This window comes from Micropterus salmoides, unplaced genomic scaffold (assembly GCF_014851395.1).
Source record: "Micropterus salmoides isolate LMB-PRFRI ecotype aquatic unplaced genomic scaffold, ASM1485139v1 Ms_hic_scaffold_8, whole genome shotgun sequence".
Lineage (NCBI taxonomy): Eukaryota > Metazoa > Chordata > Actinopteri > Centrarchiformes > Centrarchidae > Micropterus > Micropterus salmoides.
In genome coordinates, this window is record NW_024044570.1 from 34,828,388 (window position 1) to 34,849,374 (window position 20,987).

Below are 20,987 nucleotides of genomic sequence, written 5' to 3' on the forward strand. Positions count from 1 at the left end.
TTGTGTATAGTCTCAGTACACAAAAATATACAACTTGGTAACAAGATGAAGTTCCAAGAAATGAAAACTGATTCCGTTGTGTCGAATATATGGCCAAACCACAGAAGGATCTGAATCGATTAATTTATTTAATTTTGTTTATATTTAATTTATAAGCCAAGACTGCAATAATGTCTGACATCTCATTATGTAGTCTGTATTCATTCGTCATTGCATCTTGATCAGAATAAAACAAGATATGCATCAAAACCACCATCTCCAAGGGACCTCTGGCACTGCTGACTCATCACAGATCCATTTTTATTTTTTACAATGTCATAATGTAGCTGGTGGCCACTGGCAGCTGTAATTCAATAAAACTTTCATTCACTTACATTTTGCACCTAAATTTGATTCTAACCTCCTTGAAGAGGGTAAATTTGGACTGTTTACTTCCCTGCCTTGAATCTGCCAGTGTTCACATTTTATTATTATTTTTTTTTTCCTGTCCTGGTTGTGGCTCAGGCCAGGCCCATATGTGACTGCTTTTCTTAGTCTGTCTAAATACAGGTTGGCTTGCTGAACGTCACTGTGACCCACACAAGATATTTTTGACTAAGGTCTGACCGATAAATGATTTTGTAAATGGATTTAGAACTAATCACGGTATTCTACTGACAGACGAGATCATCGGATTTCAGCAGCAATAAGTGTATTTTATATTTACATTGCATATTTAGCTCTCAATGTTTCTGCTTATTTCTTTATAGCACCCTACACCTGAGTTTCTAATTTAGTCTCACACTCAAACACAACAAATACACCTTATTGTACTCATTGCCCTTGTTTATTCATTGAACAGCATTTCCATTTTTGTCAGTTCTTTGTCCTTGACCAACTGGGAGCTCATTTGTTCTCTTGTATGCTTTGTCCAGATCCCTTTCTTTTCTCTCTTCTATTGTCGCGCCCCCCCCCCCCCCCCCCCCATTTCTGCCGGGGTTTTTAACCTAATCATTCGCATTTAATCTTTCGCAGACTTATAATGGAGCTTAACCTTGAAACCACTGAAATCAGTATTTATGCATGCTTTGTATCCACGGGAATGCAGAGACACAAGTTTTCGTGTGAGACGATCAATGTGTGTGTGTTTACAGTAGGGAACTCAGAAGATTATAATTTAGGGTTGCGTGTGTGTATGTGTGTGAGGTCCAGCTCTGTGGTTACATGAGCCTGTCCACACCTTCCAGAACCTGCCGAAGGAGAGTATCCAGTTGCATGCAGCTGGGTCAGTCGAGGGCCAGCAACCTACCTTCTCACGCAAACTAGCAAGCAAGCAGTTAGCCCTGCGTGTGAGTCCTGATAAACAAATGGTCACTGTCTGCACACAGAATGCTATCAGGCTGTCCTCATCTCCCAGGCTGCAATTTGTCCTCCCTACAGATCTCATGGAGACGAAAAAAAGCTTTATCATTTCCATCAATGAACACGCATCTCATTAAGAGTTGCATTTGATTTAGTTTCCATAAGTCCCCTGGAGACCACATGCCATCATACTATGTAAATGTAATACTTTTTTACCCTTCTGCTCTATTTATTTACTTTGTTTTCCTCTTTTGATCTCACCGTCTCCTTCTTTCTTTCATCTAACAGCGGTGCAGATGACCTGTTGCCGATCCTCTCTTTTGTGGCTTTGCGGTGCCAGTGTCCCCAGCTGGTGTCTGAATGCGCTGCTTTGGAGGAATTCATTCATGAAGGGTGAGTCGTCATGATGGAAAAAGGTGGTGAATGACCATCCACTTTGTTTGAACCAAATACACATAACATTTTGAAGAAATGGCTACTTGCACAATACCACGAGAGGTCTGCAGGTGGCCTTGTACTTGGAGTGAACATGCCTAAAGTTAACCTGATAGAAATCTTGTTTCCCACACACTTGTAGTGGGGTCATTAAGTGATTATTGAGAGGGATTATCTTTGTATCAGTCTGCACAGTGTTTTTGTTCCTACTCATTATACTTTTTTTTTAATTTATTTTTTTTAATGAAGACTAAGGTTTGGTAAATGTGTTTAAATAGTTTGTTTTGATTCATCTCAGTACTGCCTAGTTTGACAGTTTCATCTAAGTTTTTGGATACAGATGCAGACTTACAATCAACCAGAGCAGTGAAACATTTGACTTTTCAAATCTGAAACGGTGACGCTACAGTCCATCATCGTATCCAACCTGCCCCATATTAGATAAACTCTTGTGATTTTGGCCCTGTTGGATCACTTCCAGTGGAAATCTGTCTGAATGGGATTGGGGCCAGACGTATCTGCCAGAGCAAATGAAACATGAGCTCAACAGATTTATCTGGTTCTCAGCCTAAGAAAAATTATAAAGATAGAATAAGTTGTCAGGTAATGTGTTTCCTTAGTTGATGGTGAATTATAGTGCACTAGTGCAGTGCCTGTTTAGAGCAATGGCTATTCGAAACAGGCTATTCAAAACAATAGCTTGGCTAGCAGCGTTATCGGGGTGTGCCCATTCAGAACGTGTGCCCCTGAAAGTGCTGCTTGCAGGATTGTTGAGGAACATTTAAGTGAACTTTGAGGGCCACCAACTGTATCGAATATCAAAAAGCCTAAAAAGTAATTTTTCTGTTCTATATCAAATGTGGTGGTGATTGATCAACAAGGAGGAGTAGTTAAATAACAGATTCGGACAAAACGGCAGAAGTAAACATGTTGTATTATGGCTTGTGTGGTGTAATGGATCGTAGTTGATCTGTAATTGGTGTATTTTCATGAGTTTTAAATGTGAACTGTAGGATTAGCCCCAAAAATTAAAGCAGGACACTGCAGGGAGTTGAACTCCATGTCAGTAAACTCACCACATCAAGTCTTTTGCTGTGTTGTCTAAAAGGAAAATCAATACCTGCTTTACTTGTGGTTTGTGGTCAGTGTCACACCTAGGGCTGTCGCGATAACCGCAAAATTGAAATACTATTGGTCAAGCCTACCGTGGAGGATGGCAATCACCGCAACAACCGCAATGTTCATTGGACTTTACACTTCAGGGCGCGTTAAATAAATAAATGAGCGCTTCAAAAGTTCCACAACCGTAACGAGCTCTAACGGTTCAAGGATGGATCGCCTTGTGCGGTCGTGACCTGACTTCAAACTCTGAAGCTGTAAGTGTGGCCGTGTTTTGTGGTGTTTTACTGTTTATTTAGGTTAGCTAACTTGGCGTTAGCATATTGCGCAGCTAATGTGGCTATCAGGCTAGGCGATGTTGGACTAACGTTGTGATCCTGAGGGACAGTCCAGAGAAACTTTGGACAGTAAGCCACATTTGAAGCTCACTAACTAACAAGCGCAGTGTGTCAGATGCCTGCAGCAGCTAGCTTGCTCAGACCATAAAGCTGCTGTTAGCGGCTCGCTGTGCAGTGAGGTGACAGATACTCTACTCTGCTATAATGTTATGGCACCAAATAACCTCATTGATGAAAGATGTGATAATACCGCGCTGTTGAGCCCCAACATATTGCCGCGGTGGAAATTAGTTCACCGCGACAACCGTAATCATGCCATTCTGAGAGACAGCTGTAGCCATAAAATGAGAAATAATTTCACTTCTGTCAAAAGTCTGTAGCTTTGAAAATATATACAGGTACTGGTCATATAATTAGAATATCATCAAAAAGATTTTTTTTGAATGGAATAAGTGAAACCTGTATAATGTATACATTCATTCCACACAGACTGATATATTTCAAGTGTTCATTCCTTTTAATTTTGATGATTATAACTGACAACTAATGAAAACCCCCAAATCAGTATCTCAGAAAATTAGAATATTGTGAAAAGGTTCAATATTAAAGACAACTGGTGCCATACTCTAATCAGCTAATTAACTCAAAACACCTGCAAAGGCCTTTAAATGGTCTCTCAGTCTAGTTCTGTAGGCTACACAATCATGGGGAAGACTGCTGACTTGACAGCTGTCCAAAAGACGACCATTGACGCCGTGCACAAGGAGGGCAAGACACAAAAGGTCATTGCTAAAGAGGCTGGCTGTTCACAGAGCTCTGTGTCCCAAGCACATTAATAGAGAGGCGAAGGGAAGGAAAAGATGTGGTAGAAAAAAGTGTACAAGCAGTAGGGATAACCGCACCCTGGAGAGGATTGTGAAACAAAACCCATTCACAAAGAGTGGACTGCAGCAGGAGTCAGTGCTTCAAGAACCACCACGCACAGACGTATGCAAGATATGGGTTTCAGCTGTCGCATTCCTTGTGTCAAGACACAGCGTCAGAAGCGTCTCGCCTGGGCTAAAGACAAAAAGGACTGGACTGCTGCTGAGTGGTCCAAAGTTATGTTCTCTGATGAAAGTAAATTTTGCATTTCCTTTGGAAATCAAGGTCCCAGAGTCTGGAGGAAGAGAGGAGAGGCATAGAATCCACATTGCTTGAAGTCCAGTGTAAAGTTTCCACAGTCAGTGATGGTTTGGGTGCCATGTCATCTGCTGGTGTTGGTCCACTGTGTTTTCTGAGGTCCAAGGTCAATGCAGCTGTCTACCAGGAAGTTTTAGAGGACTTCATGCTTCCTGCGGCTGACCAACTTTATGGAGATGCAGATTTCATTTTCCAACAGGACTTGGCACCTGCACACAGTGCCAAAGCTACCAGGACCTGGTTTAAGGACCATGGTATCCCTGTTCTTAATTGGCCAGCAAACTCGCCTGACCTTAACCCTATAGAAAATCTATGGGGTATTGTGAAGAGGAAGATGCGATACCCCAGACCCAACAATGCAGAAGAGCTGAAGGCCACTATCAGAGCAACCTGGGCTCTCATAACACCTGAGCAGTGCCCCAACTAAGTATTGAGTGCTGTACATACTCATACTTTTCATGTTCATACTTTTAAGATGGCCAACATTTCTATTCCTTTCTATTTTTTTTTGCATTGGTCTTAAGTAATCTAATTTTCGGAGATACTGAATTTGGGATTTTCATTAGTTGTCAGTTTTAATCCTAACAATTAAATGAAATAAACATTTGAAATATATCAGTCTGTGTGTAATGACTGAATATAATATCCAAGTTTCACTTTTTGAATGGAATTACTGAAATAAATCAACTTTTTGATGGATATTCTAATTATGACCAGCACCTGTATAAACTGCTGCAAGATGGTTCAGGGTTACCATTGTTTAAGGGGGGTGGCCCGCCCCACGACCCCCCTGAATCTGCCAAAATGTTGATGTAATTTATAAAAATTGATTTTCCAGCATTTTGCCAAAACCACTTAAGCCAAACAAAGTGTGCTGCCTTTGCAGATTTCATGGCTGTGTGGGCGGAGTCAGATATTACGTTCAAAAAATCTTTGAAAACAAGGAGCGCTGCCTACGTGAGAGTAGCCTCTGTCAAATTCACTTATCCTGTGTGTTCAGTATGGCTGCAACTACTGACTGTTTTATTAATTATTTATTTGATTAGTAGCGTAGGCTACTCCTATAATTCACTGATTTATACAAACTTTTAACTGTTTAACAAAGATTTTTGCTTTGGAACTATATAAAATAAAGTACTATAACCACAACTGTACACTAATGGTGTAATGTCTATTTAGAACAAAGCACCTTAGAACAGACACCTTTTATACTACATCTATAGTTTATTTTTCAAAAGTGCTTATAGGTTTTAGGCTATAACTCAGTGGAGAATGTTCTGTAGGCTACATCATGAGCCAGATGTTCCTTGATGTACTTTAAACCATTACTCATTACTAATAACTTTTTTAAAGCTGGGTCTCCAACATGGCCAGCGTTGTGTTGGACAGATTTGTGCTGCAGTGTTTATGAGAGACGAGCGAGAGGATATGCTGCGCGAATGCACTATGGCGCAGATCTGCAGTCAAATAACATTTTAAATAGGCCTAGTAAAGTAAAATAAAAAAACACACAGTCAGTATGTGGCGGTTAGCGTTTATTGTGGCAGGCCACCACAAATGAATGAACTTATAGGAAACACTGCCTTTCCTCTCTCTGCAGCTCTGTTGTTGCTGCTGCAGTGGTCTGAATAACTGGGACCAGGGCGCTCTGTGGGCGTGACTGGCTGGCCGTCTGGCACCACTAACCTCACGGGCACTTGTGGAGCTTCTCAAGCCTGAAAACGTTTGAGCACATTTTCAATTTCTCTCCTCAAAACCACTCAAAAGTATATTTAGTAATTAAATAGCGTACAAACCGTGTAAAAACGAAAGCCGTTATGCTGTTCGCCCCTTTCTCCAGTACTTTCCTCTTCTCGCATGAATGCTTCTTCATTGTGAGTAGTCTTATAGTCATGGCAGACAGTGTGAGTGATACTGCCCCCAGCACTTCCTGTTGTGCATTACACTTAGGAACATTTCTGGTTGTTTATTTCTAATATGAAGATTACTCTCTGTCCCTCCCATAAACGGCATCTATGTAACAATGCGTCAACAATGAAATTTCACGATTGTGAATTTTTATAGTCAACGTCGTCAATTACATCGACTAATCGTTGCAGCCCTAGTGTTCAGCAGCATATGGAGGCTGTCAAGTAGCCTAATCTGTATAATAGAGGATCCTTCACTATATATGTATTGCAACAATGCATTCATGTGAATTATCCCTTATTAAATAGTATTGTAGTATTTTAATTTCCTACTGTTGCAATACATTTATTGTAAATTGTACCAATAAATAATTGCACTTTTAATATTTCAATATGCATATTTGCAGGATTCATATAATTCATGTTAATTCAATTTGTAATATTTTCCTATTGAATTGTTAAAATTTTATTAACCACACTCCTTAAAAATGTAAAATAACTGTAAATGATTCCCTGTTGCTTGGTTTGATGGGGATGCATCCTCTTATGTATTGAAGTTACATTGTTGATGTTTGAAATGTTTGAGAATAGGAAAACAAAATGGCAAACATACTTTGCTTTGCTTTAGTGTGACAGCTCCGGTATCTCCGGCCTCTGTTTCTTTATCTGTTGTAAGCTGTACAGTGACTTTGCTACAATGTAACATCTCCGGGCTCTTTCTTTTGAGTAAGAGTCAGATGCTGTGTGGTGTAACTGTTAACATTAGCCCCTCTCAACACATATCAATATAGATCTCAAGAGCTTGCACTCAACACTTCTGGTTGTATTGTTGAGGACCCAAGGGAACACCATGTGAAGTCAATTGGATGAACGGTTCTCGAAAGTCTAAATACAGAAGACGGACGGAGTTCTTCCTATATACTTAGATGCGTGTGTGGGTTTTTTGTTTTTTTTCTCATGTAACTAAGTATTGGTTGTTAAGTAACTGTTATGGACAGACCATTTCTTTGTATTTTTTTATACAGTATATGTTTTGAGTAAGGGTAAAATAAGATTTTTCTTCTCCCTGCTTCTTTTCAGTAAAGGGAGGTGTAAATAGTTGTTGTTTCCCCCCCCCCCCTTTTTTCTGGAGTTGTTAAATACCATAAGCAGAACAAAAAATTAATTTTAATCAGAAAACCATCTAACACTCTTCTGATGTCAACAGGTGTAAACTGTCTTAAAATAGTATTGTAAGCATAAGCCATAACCGCAACACAAATACCAAGCTAAGCTGTCATGGGAGACAGTTGGGGGAGGCTGCTGGGCTTTAGTTGCGATACTGCATCATACTGAGTGTTGTTGCGTGTGAGTTCAGACCACACCTAAGAGGTCTACTCACAGCCATAAAAACAGTGGGTTATAAAAGCCAGCTGGTTAGATTGGCAGCAGTCAGGGAATGTCAGGATATTTGGGATTCGGTTTTTCTTCTCTATAAAAATGCTAATAAAGTCCCACTCCATGTTTATGTAGTTCAGTGGGTAGGAAGGGTTCAAGTGAAGGGAGAGGTGGAATCGAGACTTAACACTATGCAGTTTTTGCATAATTTTGGACCATTTATTATTGCTGTAGATAATGGCCCAAAAGCTTAAACAAAACTTGCTATAGCTAAATAATTATTTTATAGGACTGGGCACGTTATCCCCCCCTCCCACACACACACACAATCTTATTTTTCTTCTTTTTTTTTGACATGACTTTACTGAAAGTGATGTTAAAGTTGTCATCCTTAAGATTACACTCCGGGTTGATTTGAGTACACCTCTGGTTGCTGGAAGGCTTAATAGCGAGTGTGGTTTGATACTAAAGGTCAGAGATTTCTCTGGGCAGCAAAACAATATATTGTCTGTATTTTAAATAAAGAAGTTGGACCTTTTCCCATCATTTTTTTTTTTTGGGGACCAGACCATATGAGATCAAATAAAGAGGGTCCTGCATGGAAAATAAAAGCTACAATGTGGCTTTCACACAAAGAACAGGCCTGAGACAAAAAAACAGCACCAAAATCCTGTGTCCGTTTATTCAGGCACTGATTCATTGTGACTGAAGTTGAAACCAAAAACTTTGTTTCCATTGGCTGAGCCCTCATGGAAGTGGAGGGAAACCCCAGAGGTGCGGCCATGTTGTCACTGCGGACACAGAGCTTCTCGGCCATTCCACATTCCACAGCTGCGCAAGCGGTCCTAACCCTTTCAGCACTGATGTAGTTTTTCCTGAATACGGATCTAAACTTGCCACCGAGAGCAGACTTTTCTTTGTTCCCTTTTTGCTTTTGTGTTACCAAACGCATGTTTTGATCCCTAAAGGCCAATTTATACTTCTGCGTCAAGTCTACGCCAGGGCTGACCCCAAATAATCAAAGATTCGATGCTTCGCAGCGAAACAAGGATCATGGCATTTTTGCGATATGGGGGTGCTCAACGTCTGAGTTTACATAGAACTACCAGTTTTCTCCCAATGAGTTAATATATACAGCCTGTTACAATATATATTTCAACGTCTCATGCTGTTAATAAAAAGTGAGAACGCTTTTAATGTTTTTAAAGTGCGTGAATAAATCCAGAATTGTAACCCTAACCCTCAAGGTCAGTGCGCATGTGTAGGGCCTGGGACCCACCCGCTATAGTCTCTCCAAACCCTGTGGGAAACGCTGTGTAAAAAGCATATTTTGACTATTTATTTAATGCAATGGTAAACGCAAAAATAAATGGGTTTTTGGCAAACTTTTCATTTATATTCGGCTTCGGCCAAGAATTTTCATTTTGGTGCCTCTCTAGTGTTCAATGTTATGCAGCTACCTTTTGTCCTTTTTACTCACTATGGGAAGATGTGGTGATTACAGTAAAAATAAATAAATTGGGGCTCTAATCTGTGCTTGGATGTTGGGGATTTTGTGGTCACGCCTGGTTGTGTTCAGATCTGTCAGAATTAAGTTCTCTGTGTCCCTATTTCACTTTCACAGTTTTCTTTGACGTCAAAAGTAAATGGAAGAAACCATGGAAGAAACCAGATTTATCACTTTTACGGACATCAGCTAACAGCTAACATTTGCTTCTCTTTTTCAGCTATTTGATAGGAGAGGAAGGCTACTGTCTGACCTCCATGCAGAGTGCATTGGCCTATGTTGAGTCGTTGCACACAGGAGGAGCTCACCTTTCTGCAGGCAAGCTCATTTAATAAAGGTAAAAGAAAGTTGATTTAGTCTACCTTTTTTGTAAAATAAGCTGAAAGGGTATGTAATGGGCTTATCATGAAAACAGGATGAAAAATAATGTCATGTTTTAGCTTGGTGATGAAAACTTATATTCCAAAAATTATTATTAAAAATTGATTGACAGAGTGATATAGACTGAATGATGCACTGCGCTGAGGGGGGGTGAGTGCTGATGAACGGCTTGTTTGTTACCCAAGGTGATGTTTCCACACTGCTAGTCAGCAGGCTGGGGTGTGATGACACTGCTTGTTATAAAATGTGACATCCTCAACTGGCATTCACTAAAACTCCCAGTGACACAATGATTCCACTACAGCCAGATATTTAACTTTGCAGACCGCTGTGGTCCACACAGCTGTCACTCATCTGCCGGGTGGCGAGATTGAGAAGGGGAAGCATTCTAAGTATTTCAAATTGGAGGAGTTGGATAGTTTTAAATGTCTGGTTTATACAATATGTATGACTTCACATGTCTTCTCTCTTACAAAGAATAGATTTTGACTAGGGATTCACCAATCTGGCTTTTTTTAGTCCCGATACTGGTACCTTGGCAACGGGTATCTGCCGATGCAGAGTATCGATCCTAAAGTTCCAGTGTAAAATGAATAAGTTGTATTCCTCACTGTGAGGAAGAGACTGGGAATCTTTATGTGTAAGGCAACATCAGGCCTGATCAAACATGAAATGCCTCCAAACTGCTGACCCTTTGTTTTTAGCTCCATGCTATGTTAGCTCTCCTAGCAAAATGTTCAGTCTACCGGCGTGTTGCTGATGCATTGCGTAGTACTTGCATAATTGAATTGACTTGTCACCGATAAGCCATCCAGCTATTTCAGACAGTATCAAGCAGATATTGGATTAGATAGTCTTTATTATTCCTCACGGGAAATTTGGCTTCAGTGTGTACAGAGCCTTAAGCATACATAACATACACATACAAGTAGAGTAACCAAACAGCAGTCACATTACATTCACTTCTGGAGAGCTTCACTTAGGGCCCATGTCCACCAAAGCGTTTTTTTTATCAGCTGAAAATGTCACCTGCTCTTCTGAAAACGCCTAGCTGGGAGCGCTAGGGTGCGTTTTGGAGGCGCAGTGTTTTTTTTTTTTTCTCGAGACACTGTGGTTGTGATGCATAATTTCCGTGAAGGTGATGTGCTGCAAGTAGGGTAGCCTACTTAGGCTAATTTTACTGAATGTAAAAATGTCACCACAAAGTGCTTGCTCTGGCCCTTGCTCTGCATGAAGAGAAGGTTGAAACATGAGTACGTGGGTTCATGAGATTTTGCGGGCAAGGAAACACCTTGACGAGTAGACTCATTGTTTCGTTCAAGATCGGATGAGCTCGGTGTGTCCTGCCCCTCCCGCACTGTAATTGGATGGCTGGGTAAAAAGTGACAGTGACGAGCGCAGGGTTTTCCCCAAAGTTGAACATTTTTCAACTCTCAGCGACCGGGGGGGAAAAAAAACGCACAGAGCCCAGCGCGGATAAAATGCTCAGTGCCTCGTCACGCTGCTGGTGTTTTTACTAGCTTGTAAAAACGCGCTGCTCCCATTGCAATTAATTGAAAAAAGACGGTCAGGAAAAAAACGCTTTGGTGGACACGGGGCTTACTGTGCATTCAGACCAAATGCGAATTAATCCACGCAGCGCTTTTATCGCTGGACGTCCCTGGAGTGTTCACACACAACGCGAATAAACACAACTCACAGCTGTATGAACCCAAAGTAAACATTTTGCTGTGATTAAATAGCAATAAACGGATCAAACTGATGCTGAAAAACTACAATATGATACAGATTTGTTAAACGTATGAATTCATGCTTGTCGGTCTGTCAGCAAGACAGCAGGACAACAACTTCTAAAATGTTTGTTTTCTGAATGGAGTTCGGATCGATCAGGGCTATGCTATGCTAACTTGGTCACAGTATTGTTGTAAGTACGATAGCTGGAATAAAGTACAGACACACATTTTCTGAACTCTCCAGGAAGTTCAACCTCCTCACTTTCTTTTCTCCAAGTAATGTCCAGTTTTGTCCGTTTTTTTTTTTTTTTTTTTAATATAAATATGAAGTCGTAGTCCGACAGAGCTAACGACACTAACAACAACACTGAAACCGGATGTGCACGGAAGCTAGCTGCTGAGAAGCTCCAGTTAAGATTAATCAACGTTGTAATCCTAAAAACTGAAGTAAAATGCTAATTTAATAAAAGCAGTTTAGTCCGAGCTCCTCCCGAAGCAAACTGTGTAGTTGTCAGAGCAGAATCCAGTCCGACTACAGGTGTTTATTTGTCCGAAAGCTGGAGCGCTGCTCCCTGCTCCTCTAGCCCAAGTTTAGCAGCTCTCAGCCGCCTGCAGATTTTCAGTCGGCCACTCTGCCTGGCCCTCTCCACACAACGCTCTGAAGCTGTCGGTGACGTACAGACAATCGCAACGCTGATAGGCTATCGCGATTCAGTGTCATGCGAAATTCCTTGCCGGCACCGCCCCCTTCGCGCCGCCCGACAGGAAATTGCAGCTCTACGCGTCTTTGCATTGACTTTGTATGTAAACTCACCGCCCCAAACGCTTGCTTCGCTTTTGCTCTGAAAGCACAATTAGTGATGCTACTGTGGAAGGCACACAACTTTATCAGTATTGGATTGGTGCATCCTTAATTTTGACCACATTCATAACTATTAAAGCTGTCATAAGTCATACGCAGTACTTTAAGGCAAACAAAAACAACCCTTAATTATGACTTCATATTTCACGTTTGAACAGAATATATACAGATGGGGGATAAATTAAAGGAAAAAACGTACTCAGTAATTGGTAATGATGCAGAAAAATCCTGAATACAGTTTTTGTTCTGCAGATTTTCAGGATTGAAACTTTTTATGTTGCATTATTTTGCCATCAGAATAATATGTAAGAGGCTATAAGATTTTGTTCGTGGAGAAGTCAGATTATCCCGGGGATGGTTGGTACATTTTTGTGGTTGACCAATTTCAATGGCCAAAGCTGATAATAAGGTTGCCGATATAGTAGCAGGTGGTCATAACATTACGACCACCTGCCTAATATTGTGTTGGTCCCCCTTTTGCTGCCAAAACAGCCCTGATCCATCGAAACATATACTCCACAGACCTCTGAAGGTGTGCTGTGGTATCTGGCACCAAGATGTTAGCAGCAGATCCTTTAAGTCCTTTCAAATTGCGAGGTGGGGCCTCTGGATCGGACTTATTTGTCCAGCACATCCCACAGATGCTGGATTGGATTGAGATCTGGGGAATTTAGAAGCCAAGTCAACACCTTGAACTCGTTGTGTTCCTCAAACCATTCCTGAACCATTGTTGCTTTGTGGCAGGAAGCATTATCCTGCTGAAAGAGGCCACTGCCATCAGGGAATACGGTTTCCATGAAAGGGTGTACATGTCTGCAACAATGTTTAGGTGGGTGTTACTTGTAGACAAACATCCACATGAACGGCAGGGCCCAAGGTTTCCCATCACACTGCCTCCGCTGGCTTGCCTTCTTCCCGTAGTGCATTCTGGTGCCATGTGTTCCCCAGGTAAGCTACGCACACCCACCCAGTGATTCATCAGACCGTCGTCCAGTTCTGATGCTCACCTCATCCTTCCCTCCCCACATGCATCAGTGAGCCTTGGCCGCTCCTGACACTGTTGCTGCTTTTCCTTCCTTGGACCACTTGTGATAGGGACTGACCACTGCAGACCGTGAACACCCCACAAGAGCTGCAGTTTTGGAGATGCTCTGACCCAGTTGTGTAGCCATCAAATTAGGCTCTGGTCAGAGTCGCTCAAATCCTTTTGTCGTAGTATTCATTCAATATAGAATCCTTTTAACAATTCACCCCTGAATATCATATTTTTTTAAGTGCATTACCAGTGCAGTGGTTAATATATTCCGTTTTGTGTTGTAGGCTCCTGCAGTCACAAGACCTTCATCCCACCTTCCCTGCAGCGCTACAGTCAACAGCTGAACCTGCCGCTCCCTGCTAGTTGTGCAGACGCATGCTATCTTGTACACATGCAGACATATTGTACATTTAACAGAAGGACTTCTTTTTGCTCGGTTTTCAACAGAGGACTAAACCAGTGCCTATGACTTTATTCTAACTAGTCAGACCCTGATCGGGGTCAAACTTGGCTCTGCTGGGACCTCCTAAGGATGTTCAAGCTGTAAAACATTGCTGCATTAACTAGCACTAGATTGTTAAAAGGACTGTGGTTGAGGTTTGAGTTGTCTTGGGGAACCTCTGGATGTGATGCCACAGATTAAATGAATGCTTACAGAGGGAAAACCTGCAATAGGGTTTACTAATGAGGAAATGTATGTCCCAATCTGAAGATGTTTTTTCCCTTGCATTGCACTTCTTAATCCATGTATCCTGTGGCATTTTGTCTTACAAAAAACATCAGCGTGTGCATGTTTTTGTGTTCATATGTTAAGTGGTGGTAAAAATCCATCTACAGAATATGAATGAAAAATATTAATTTATGCTCTATGGGTGTTAAAGCATTCGGGGGTGGAGCTACACTGGATGATGGCTTTGAGTCCAGATACTAGATCTATTTTGAAAGAGATTCTCCTACGTGACTGAGACAGCGATTGTCAGAGATGCCATGTAACAGGAACAATGTGAGACACTGGAAGAGCATAAGACTTACTGCTGTGGACTGAAAAGTCCAGTTTGGAGCATCTTCTGACAATCACTGTACTTATTAATTACTGTACATAGTAATACTATTGCACTTTGTTAGTTGGTCCACGTTTTGTGTATTTGTGAGTTGCTTGACAATTTGTAAGCAAAGCCACAGATATGTGGCCTATCTTTTTACCTTAAATTCAGTTTTAATGCCAAGGTTCAAAGTCAACAAACTCTCCAAGGGAACGCTAAAAGCATTCTAACAGTTTATTTTATTCTTCATCAATTTCCCAATGCTTCCATTGACAGTTGCCCCAAATTCACAACCATAGGATAGAGGAAAATGCCAACCTATTCATTTGGAAATGGATCCACAGTTAGATCTTGAGGAGCTGCGAAAATATGAGATGAATGTGGTAAAGTGATTGTCATGTTGACTTGAAGGATATTTGACATTTTTAAAAATGCTTTTCTATGTAGTCCTTCAAGCTGTTTGGTTTTAAATACATTCAGGCATTAGAGTGCAGACACCTGAAAGGGTCTGGGGGTCACATTCAAATATCAATGGTATGCCTCAGTAGGTGATTGGCAATGATTTCAATTATACTTCATGTATTTATAAATGGGCTGAATATGCAAAAGTATTGTTGTAGTATTGTTTGAAGACTCACTTAAAGCAGACCTGACTCCATTGTCACTTATAGACTGAAAACATTTTATTGTGTTTGCTTGCTTGAATTTACTATTTAATTTTTTATTTTTTTGTATGGGTCCAAAAGATGTGAAAAGATGTTTGCATATGTTACTACTACATTGAAAGTGACATTAACACCAAAAACACATTTGTCTATGTAATAAATGTTTATGTAATGGCAGGATGCTGTGATATTTGCAGAGTGGATTAAGCCACTACATACATGTAAATGAGTTATTGTACATTTTGCCTCGCTTTTGAAAACTGAATGTGAATGTGTTATTTTGTTATTAAACTGTTTTACTGTGAGAGGTTGAGAATGTGAAGATGAATGCGTGTTTGAGAGATGGGTCAATAAAGAGAAGAGAGAAATGTTTAAATCATTTAGTGTGTGTGTGACTCAATATTTGACTCCAGCCTCACAAAGTCAGGTCCTGTTGTTTGGTTTTTTGGCTCTTCAATGCTGGCTTAAAATTAATTTGGAACTGTTATAGAAACACGTCCTTAAACCTAAACTTGCAAAAGTGCAGGCTTGACCGCTAGTTTACATTTTAAGAAGTATTCTTAAAGTTATTGGTGAGTTATAATCTGTCAACTATAACTCTTCTGAATTTAATCAACTAATTTCAGGGCAGAAATAACCTTTCAGTCAATAAAAAAAGGCTTCAATCATTTTCTGGCAAGTGAAATACTGCATTTTATGAGTTGTATTGGCCATTTAAAGGTATTTTAACAGGTAAAAAAGAGTGGATTGGTTGGTAGGCCTACACAGCAAGTAAAATAATGCAGAGTCATAAGGATTATTACTAAATTGTCTTAATTTTATATCTAAGTTGGCAGTAAGTGATGTTAATTAGGCTACAGTCAGTTTTCAAAATATAAACAACGATATTAGACATAGGCCTACCAAACATCAGTTTTTGGTGGACGATCACTTTTCACCGGGAACGCGCCTCAAAGTCTGTGGGGGTGGACGTTGGGATTGGGCCTAAATGTAACTACCACAATTTCATAATGATGAAATGATGTTCTGTGACTCTGGTTAAAGCGGTCGTCCATTTATCAGAAGGTTGGTCGGTGGTTCAATCCCGGCTCGCAAAGTCTGCATGTCACACCCCAAATTGCCATCAACGTGTGAATGTATGAGAGGTCAGAAAGACCATTTGCCATAACTAAGATGTATTAAAGAATTAACTGCAGAACTTTTTAAAAGCAGGTTGAGATTTCATTATGCATATGATTACCACTGAAAAGTCAGTCAAATGTCTATGAGGGAGAATCCCAACACATTTCCTTACAGTAAATACTGGCACATCTACGAAGACGAATACTCCTTTTTCACAACATACATTTGCAATGTATGCAGGAAAAGCATTGGTGTAATTGATAACATTAATGATGACTGCATTAAAAAGGTCCAGTTCCAGGGTTCTTATGAGATGAACAATTTTCAAAAGAAGAAAACAGTCCCTGCCTCTTGGCACCCATAGCTAACAGGAACTGATGTGACATGTTTGTCTTCCTTTTTTTATTTGGCTGTCAGTTGGAAAGGTGTCTGTGTGAGGATGTTGCAGGAGGCTGTGATGGGCACATGGCTGAATAGCAGCCGAATAAAAAACAACATGCCACTCTGAATCAGTCAGAACACCACCGGAAGCCACGGCACCACCCAGTATGTCATCCTCCTCTTGCTCGCGTTCCCATGAATGTTCTTTTCCTGTCTCGCTGTGTTCTTTTTGTCCCTTTCCAGTTCACTTACCTCGTCGCCCCCGTACCAACTGAACTGCACTTTCAGAGTTCCTTGGGTCCATTCCAGGTCAGCGGGGTCATTGTCGCCTGCTTCAGGTTGAAACAACCAGCATGCATTGCTCTTTCAGTTATATTAGCTGTATAGTTAGCAACAGTTAGTTTAAACATCACAACTACATATTTGTTCATTTTAAACCCAAACATAACCTAATCTTACTTTTAAGTCCTTAAAAAACTAGCAGTCCGTAAAGAAAAGCAGGTGGTTAAAGGTTAAAGAAAATGTTTATTTGCTTTTGTGCTGGAGTAACATCGATACCACTGTCATGTCTGTGCACTAAATATAATGAGATATATATAAGCAAATACTAGAAGCAGGGGGAACCAGCTATATATGTATATATAATACATCAAAAATATTTACCTGCCAATTTCTCACTAATTAACACATTATATATATATGTATGTATGTCTCTGTGGCAAGTGGAGTCCTGTTGTCAGCATTTGGTTTTTGTACAAACTAAACAAATAAGATTTAACGTGTTATTCAGAAAGCGGTGTTGATAGCTGCCAATTCTTTTGGACAGAGCTGTTTCCAGTCTTTATGCTAAGCTAAGCTAATCATCGGCTGGCTCTAGCTTCCTATTGAGCAGACTGACATGAGAACAAATTTTCTGATCTGTAGCTTGATTTGAAGGGTATTGATCTTTTCTGCTAACTCTCAAACCGACCAAAGCTACATGTAGGGTTCCATGTAGGCCCCAAAATGGCACATCAACATGTCAAGAGATGTAACCGTATGGTTTAGATAAGAGATAGATAAATATAATTTTCAAGAGTAGTTCATTGTTAAATCCATTTCAACAGGACGTTTCGTAAAAACAGTTAGTTTATTATATGATGTTCAGTGTTCATACACAGCTCTGGTCCTCTTGAGTGTTCACTTAATCTGGAAATCAAGCAACATTTAGTTTTGACTGTACTCAACATTACAAGCGGGACATCTGAAATGACATACAACTGAACTTTTGAATACTTCTGGTGTACATGGATCCATATTTTAGAACTGTAGAACAAATCATAAAAGAATTCAAAGTCAAAAACTAGGGGGGATCTAACCAAAGAGGTCAAGTTAATAAAAGTAAGGGACTCTAAAAAGACTTCATATTTCACTACTACTACTACTGTTCTTAAGATCCTACACCTCAAGTCTTCAACGGTCATGCTGTCTATTTTGGACTATATCAGTTATTTTACTTTAATTTAAACAACAATTTTTTACTTTTTACTCTGTCCTGATAGAAATGTGCATCATGGTGAAAGAAACAAGTGCTCCTCTGAACATGGCAACTGTGGTAAAATGTTCTCTCGCCCTGTTGTCACACTTTGGCCCTAAACCACTTTGCAAAACCGCGTTTTGAACCAATTGGTTTATAATTGAATTACTGTGTGTGACATGCTGGCATACATCTGTGTTTACGAGTGTGTTTTACTACGCTGTCAGTGGCTGTGTGTCCTGTTAGCACAGTGGGACACACCCTTGCGGAGATAGCGTGACTTGAGAGTTTTGACTCTGTGCCTCCCTGACCATAAAACTGGCTGCTGATATGACACAGGCCTCTGGAGTGTGAGCCTCTATCAATCATTTCCAAAGCAACAAGCCTGCAGACAGCTGTTATTGAGTAGATGCAGCATTTATGGGCTGTTAATCCCTCTGTCCACTTTTTCCTCCTCCTTGTGACTCAACAGACTAGGGAAAGATGATATCTCACTATGGACCCCACACACACACACACACACACACACACACACACAATCTCCTGCATTCATAGCTGCCCTGCCTCTCTAACTAAACTACCGTTTGTCAGTCAGTCTGTCTGACGAATTCTTGCGGTGTCGCCGGGCGAGTCAGTATGTGGTGTGTTGGCTTTTCAGAAACGGAAAGCTTCAACACTGCTTTGGTGAGGTCTCGCTGCTCTCTCACGAAAGGCAGAGCGCCACACTGCCAAGATCACAGCTCCTTTTTCCATTGGGTTTAACATTTTAATCCCTCTCATCTCACCCACTCCAGTTTTTAATCAAAAGCAGAGGGGCAATTTTACACCCTGCTCTCAACTGTTGAACTGCTCTTCCTCCATCGTTTCCATCATCTCTGGGCTCTAACAGTAATCTGTTGTATCATCAGGTAAAGGGGCAGGGCTGAAACAAAGACGTCTCCATCCCTTTGCACTTACGCTTTATTCAGTTACTTTGTCAAAATAAAAGCATTCACTCTGAGCTATTACCCCACTTACCCTAGATTATTGATAACTTCTCTTATGGTTAATGGACTGAACTTGGATAGCATCTTTCTAGTCTTCTGACCACTCAAAGCTCTTTACATGACATGACACATTGACCGCCGATTGAGCCACAGATGTTTTCATTTTTGGTCTGGTGCTCTACCTCCAAGCTATAGCTGCTTTGTCCTGCTTAAACTCTTATTCTAAATCAAAATATGGGATCCATCCAAAATTAATTTCAGGTTCCCGCCACACGGCTTGAGTGTAAACAAATACTGGATTTGGGATTTGGTCATAAACCAAAGTATTGGAGAACTTATTATGTTGACCTGGACCTGGATGTCTGTACCAAATTCCATGACAAAGAGTTGTCAAGACATTTCACTAAAAGACAAACATTTCAGTCTCATGGTGGCGCTAGAAGAAAAGTCAGGGGATCACCAAAATCAGTAGGATACGTCATCAGGGGAACCATGGATGTCTGGGTTTGTGGCAATCCATCTTGTAGATGTCGAGGTATTTCACTGGATAGGTGAAAATTTTGACCTGCTGTTGAAACTGTAGGAAAAGTCAGGGGAACCCTACAGTTGTAGCGACTTCTAACACTTTTTTGGTGTTGCTGGAGGTATTCACAACCTGTTCTTCTAGCTCGTTATTATTGTTCAGCCTCTTTTTTTTGGCAGCTCCACATTTTTCAACATAGAAACATCATTCAAACATAAAAACATTCAGCTCAATTAGGACATCCCGGCTATTACTTTTATTGTTTACACCTTTAATATATTCCAAAATGTTCATGGTTTTGTGGGAATTTAAATAAAATATGGATGGAATGTTTCATGCCTTCCACTCATTCATACTTTCAGCTAGAACTTAATTCCCATTCATACTTTTTGGAAATGCATGAATACATTGACATGTGTTGTGACCCAGCTTGCTAGAAGAAGGGGAAGCAATATAAAACCAGATGGATTTGGTGAAAAAGTTATTAATTTTGAAGGAACTAATAATCACCTGTTTGGTAAATTGTTTAATCATACACCTGACAATATGCTTACAAGATCCTTGGCCTTATGCAAGTGAAATTACTTGTCTATTTTAAAAATAATTCTTACTTGACAGCATTTTTCATACACCTTTTGCACAGTACTGTACTTCATACATTGAGTTGTATTCAATGTTTAATCCAATACATGATAATTAGACCCTTTTACAACTCCTCATACTCTCTCTTCTTCATACAGCAACGGTTCCCCCAACCTTCTCTCGTTTCATTTGATCTGTTCACTCACATATCCTTTGTGAGTGATCCTCAGTCTGTCGAGTCTCCTTTAGATGACCGTGGCCCCTCGTTCTATCCTAAACAAAAGGCAGTTTATTATTCTTATCAGAATGAGATGAGTCATTGTCAGAGGGTGAACATGGTCGTTTGTGTGGACGCGTATGACTGTTTCCGAGAGAAAGAGGATTAGATGAAGAGGAAGAGAAAGTGGGGCCCAGTGGGTTCTCCCTTGCAGTTTAATTATAATTTGGCCTAATTGAGCTGTCAGCCGACAATTTCAAAACAAGAAGACACACCGCCCCCTCACCCCCCAACTACTATTACTCTTGTTTTCCCCACTCTGCGTTCTTGTCCAGTTCTTGTCTTACTATCCTCTTCCAAAGTACAGGCATCTTTTTTTGCATGGCGTTCTTGTTGTGGTAACATGCATGTGTTAACAGGCTGGGATACAAGACAACAATGCCCCCTTTGACCTGATACTGCAGTCCGCCGTGGCCTCTAAACTTGTGTTCAGTTTATCTAAGGGACATGCTGCCCCAAATAACGGGTGGAAGATAAATGGGTCTATCGGGGACAGAGAGTCACGCAAGGGGGATATAAATATATCAAACCCGCCCCGCCCGAAGATCAACCTACTTGCTCAGTTAATTGCATTAATTTAGTTACAGTGCTGCAATGTCCCCTATAAAGTGTCCTTAACAATACTAAAAAGACAGTTTTCAGACAAAAATACTGCAATGAACACACAGGATCAA

General features: G+C 40.5%; 1 protein-coding gene across 1 annotated transcript in view; it reads left to right on the forward strand.

Annotated features, from left to right (window-relative positions):
• Window positions 1–13,658, forward strand: part of vps9d1 (VPS9 domain containing 1) — a 39,675-nt gene extending 26,017 nt beyond the window's left edge. The window contains exons 15-17 of the mRNA XM_038705761.1: window positions 1,630–1,734; window positions 9,427–9,543; window positions 13,503–13,658. Coding sequence (XP_038561689.1) covers window positions 1,630–1,734; window positions 9,427–9,538 — 217 coding nt within the window. The 3' untranslated portion in view covers window positions 9,539–9,543; window positions 13,503–13,658. The remainder of the gene's footprint in view (window positions 1–1,629; window positions 1,735–9,426; window positions 9,544–13,502) is intronic.
• The last annotated feature ends 7,329 nt before the right edge of the window (window positions 13,659–20,987 follow it).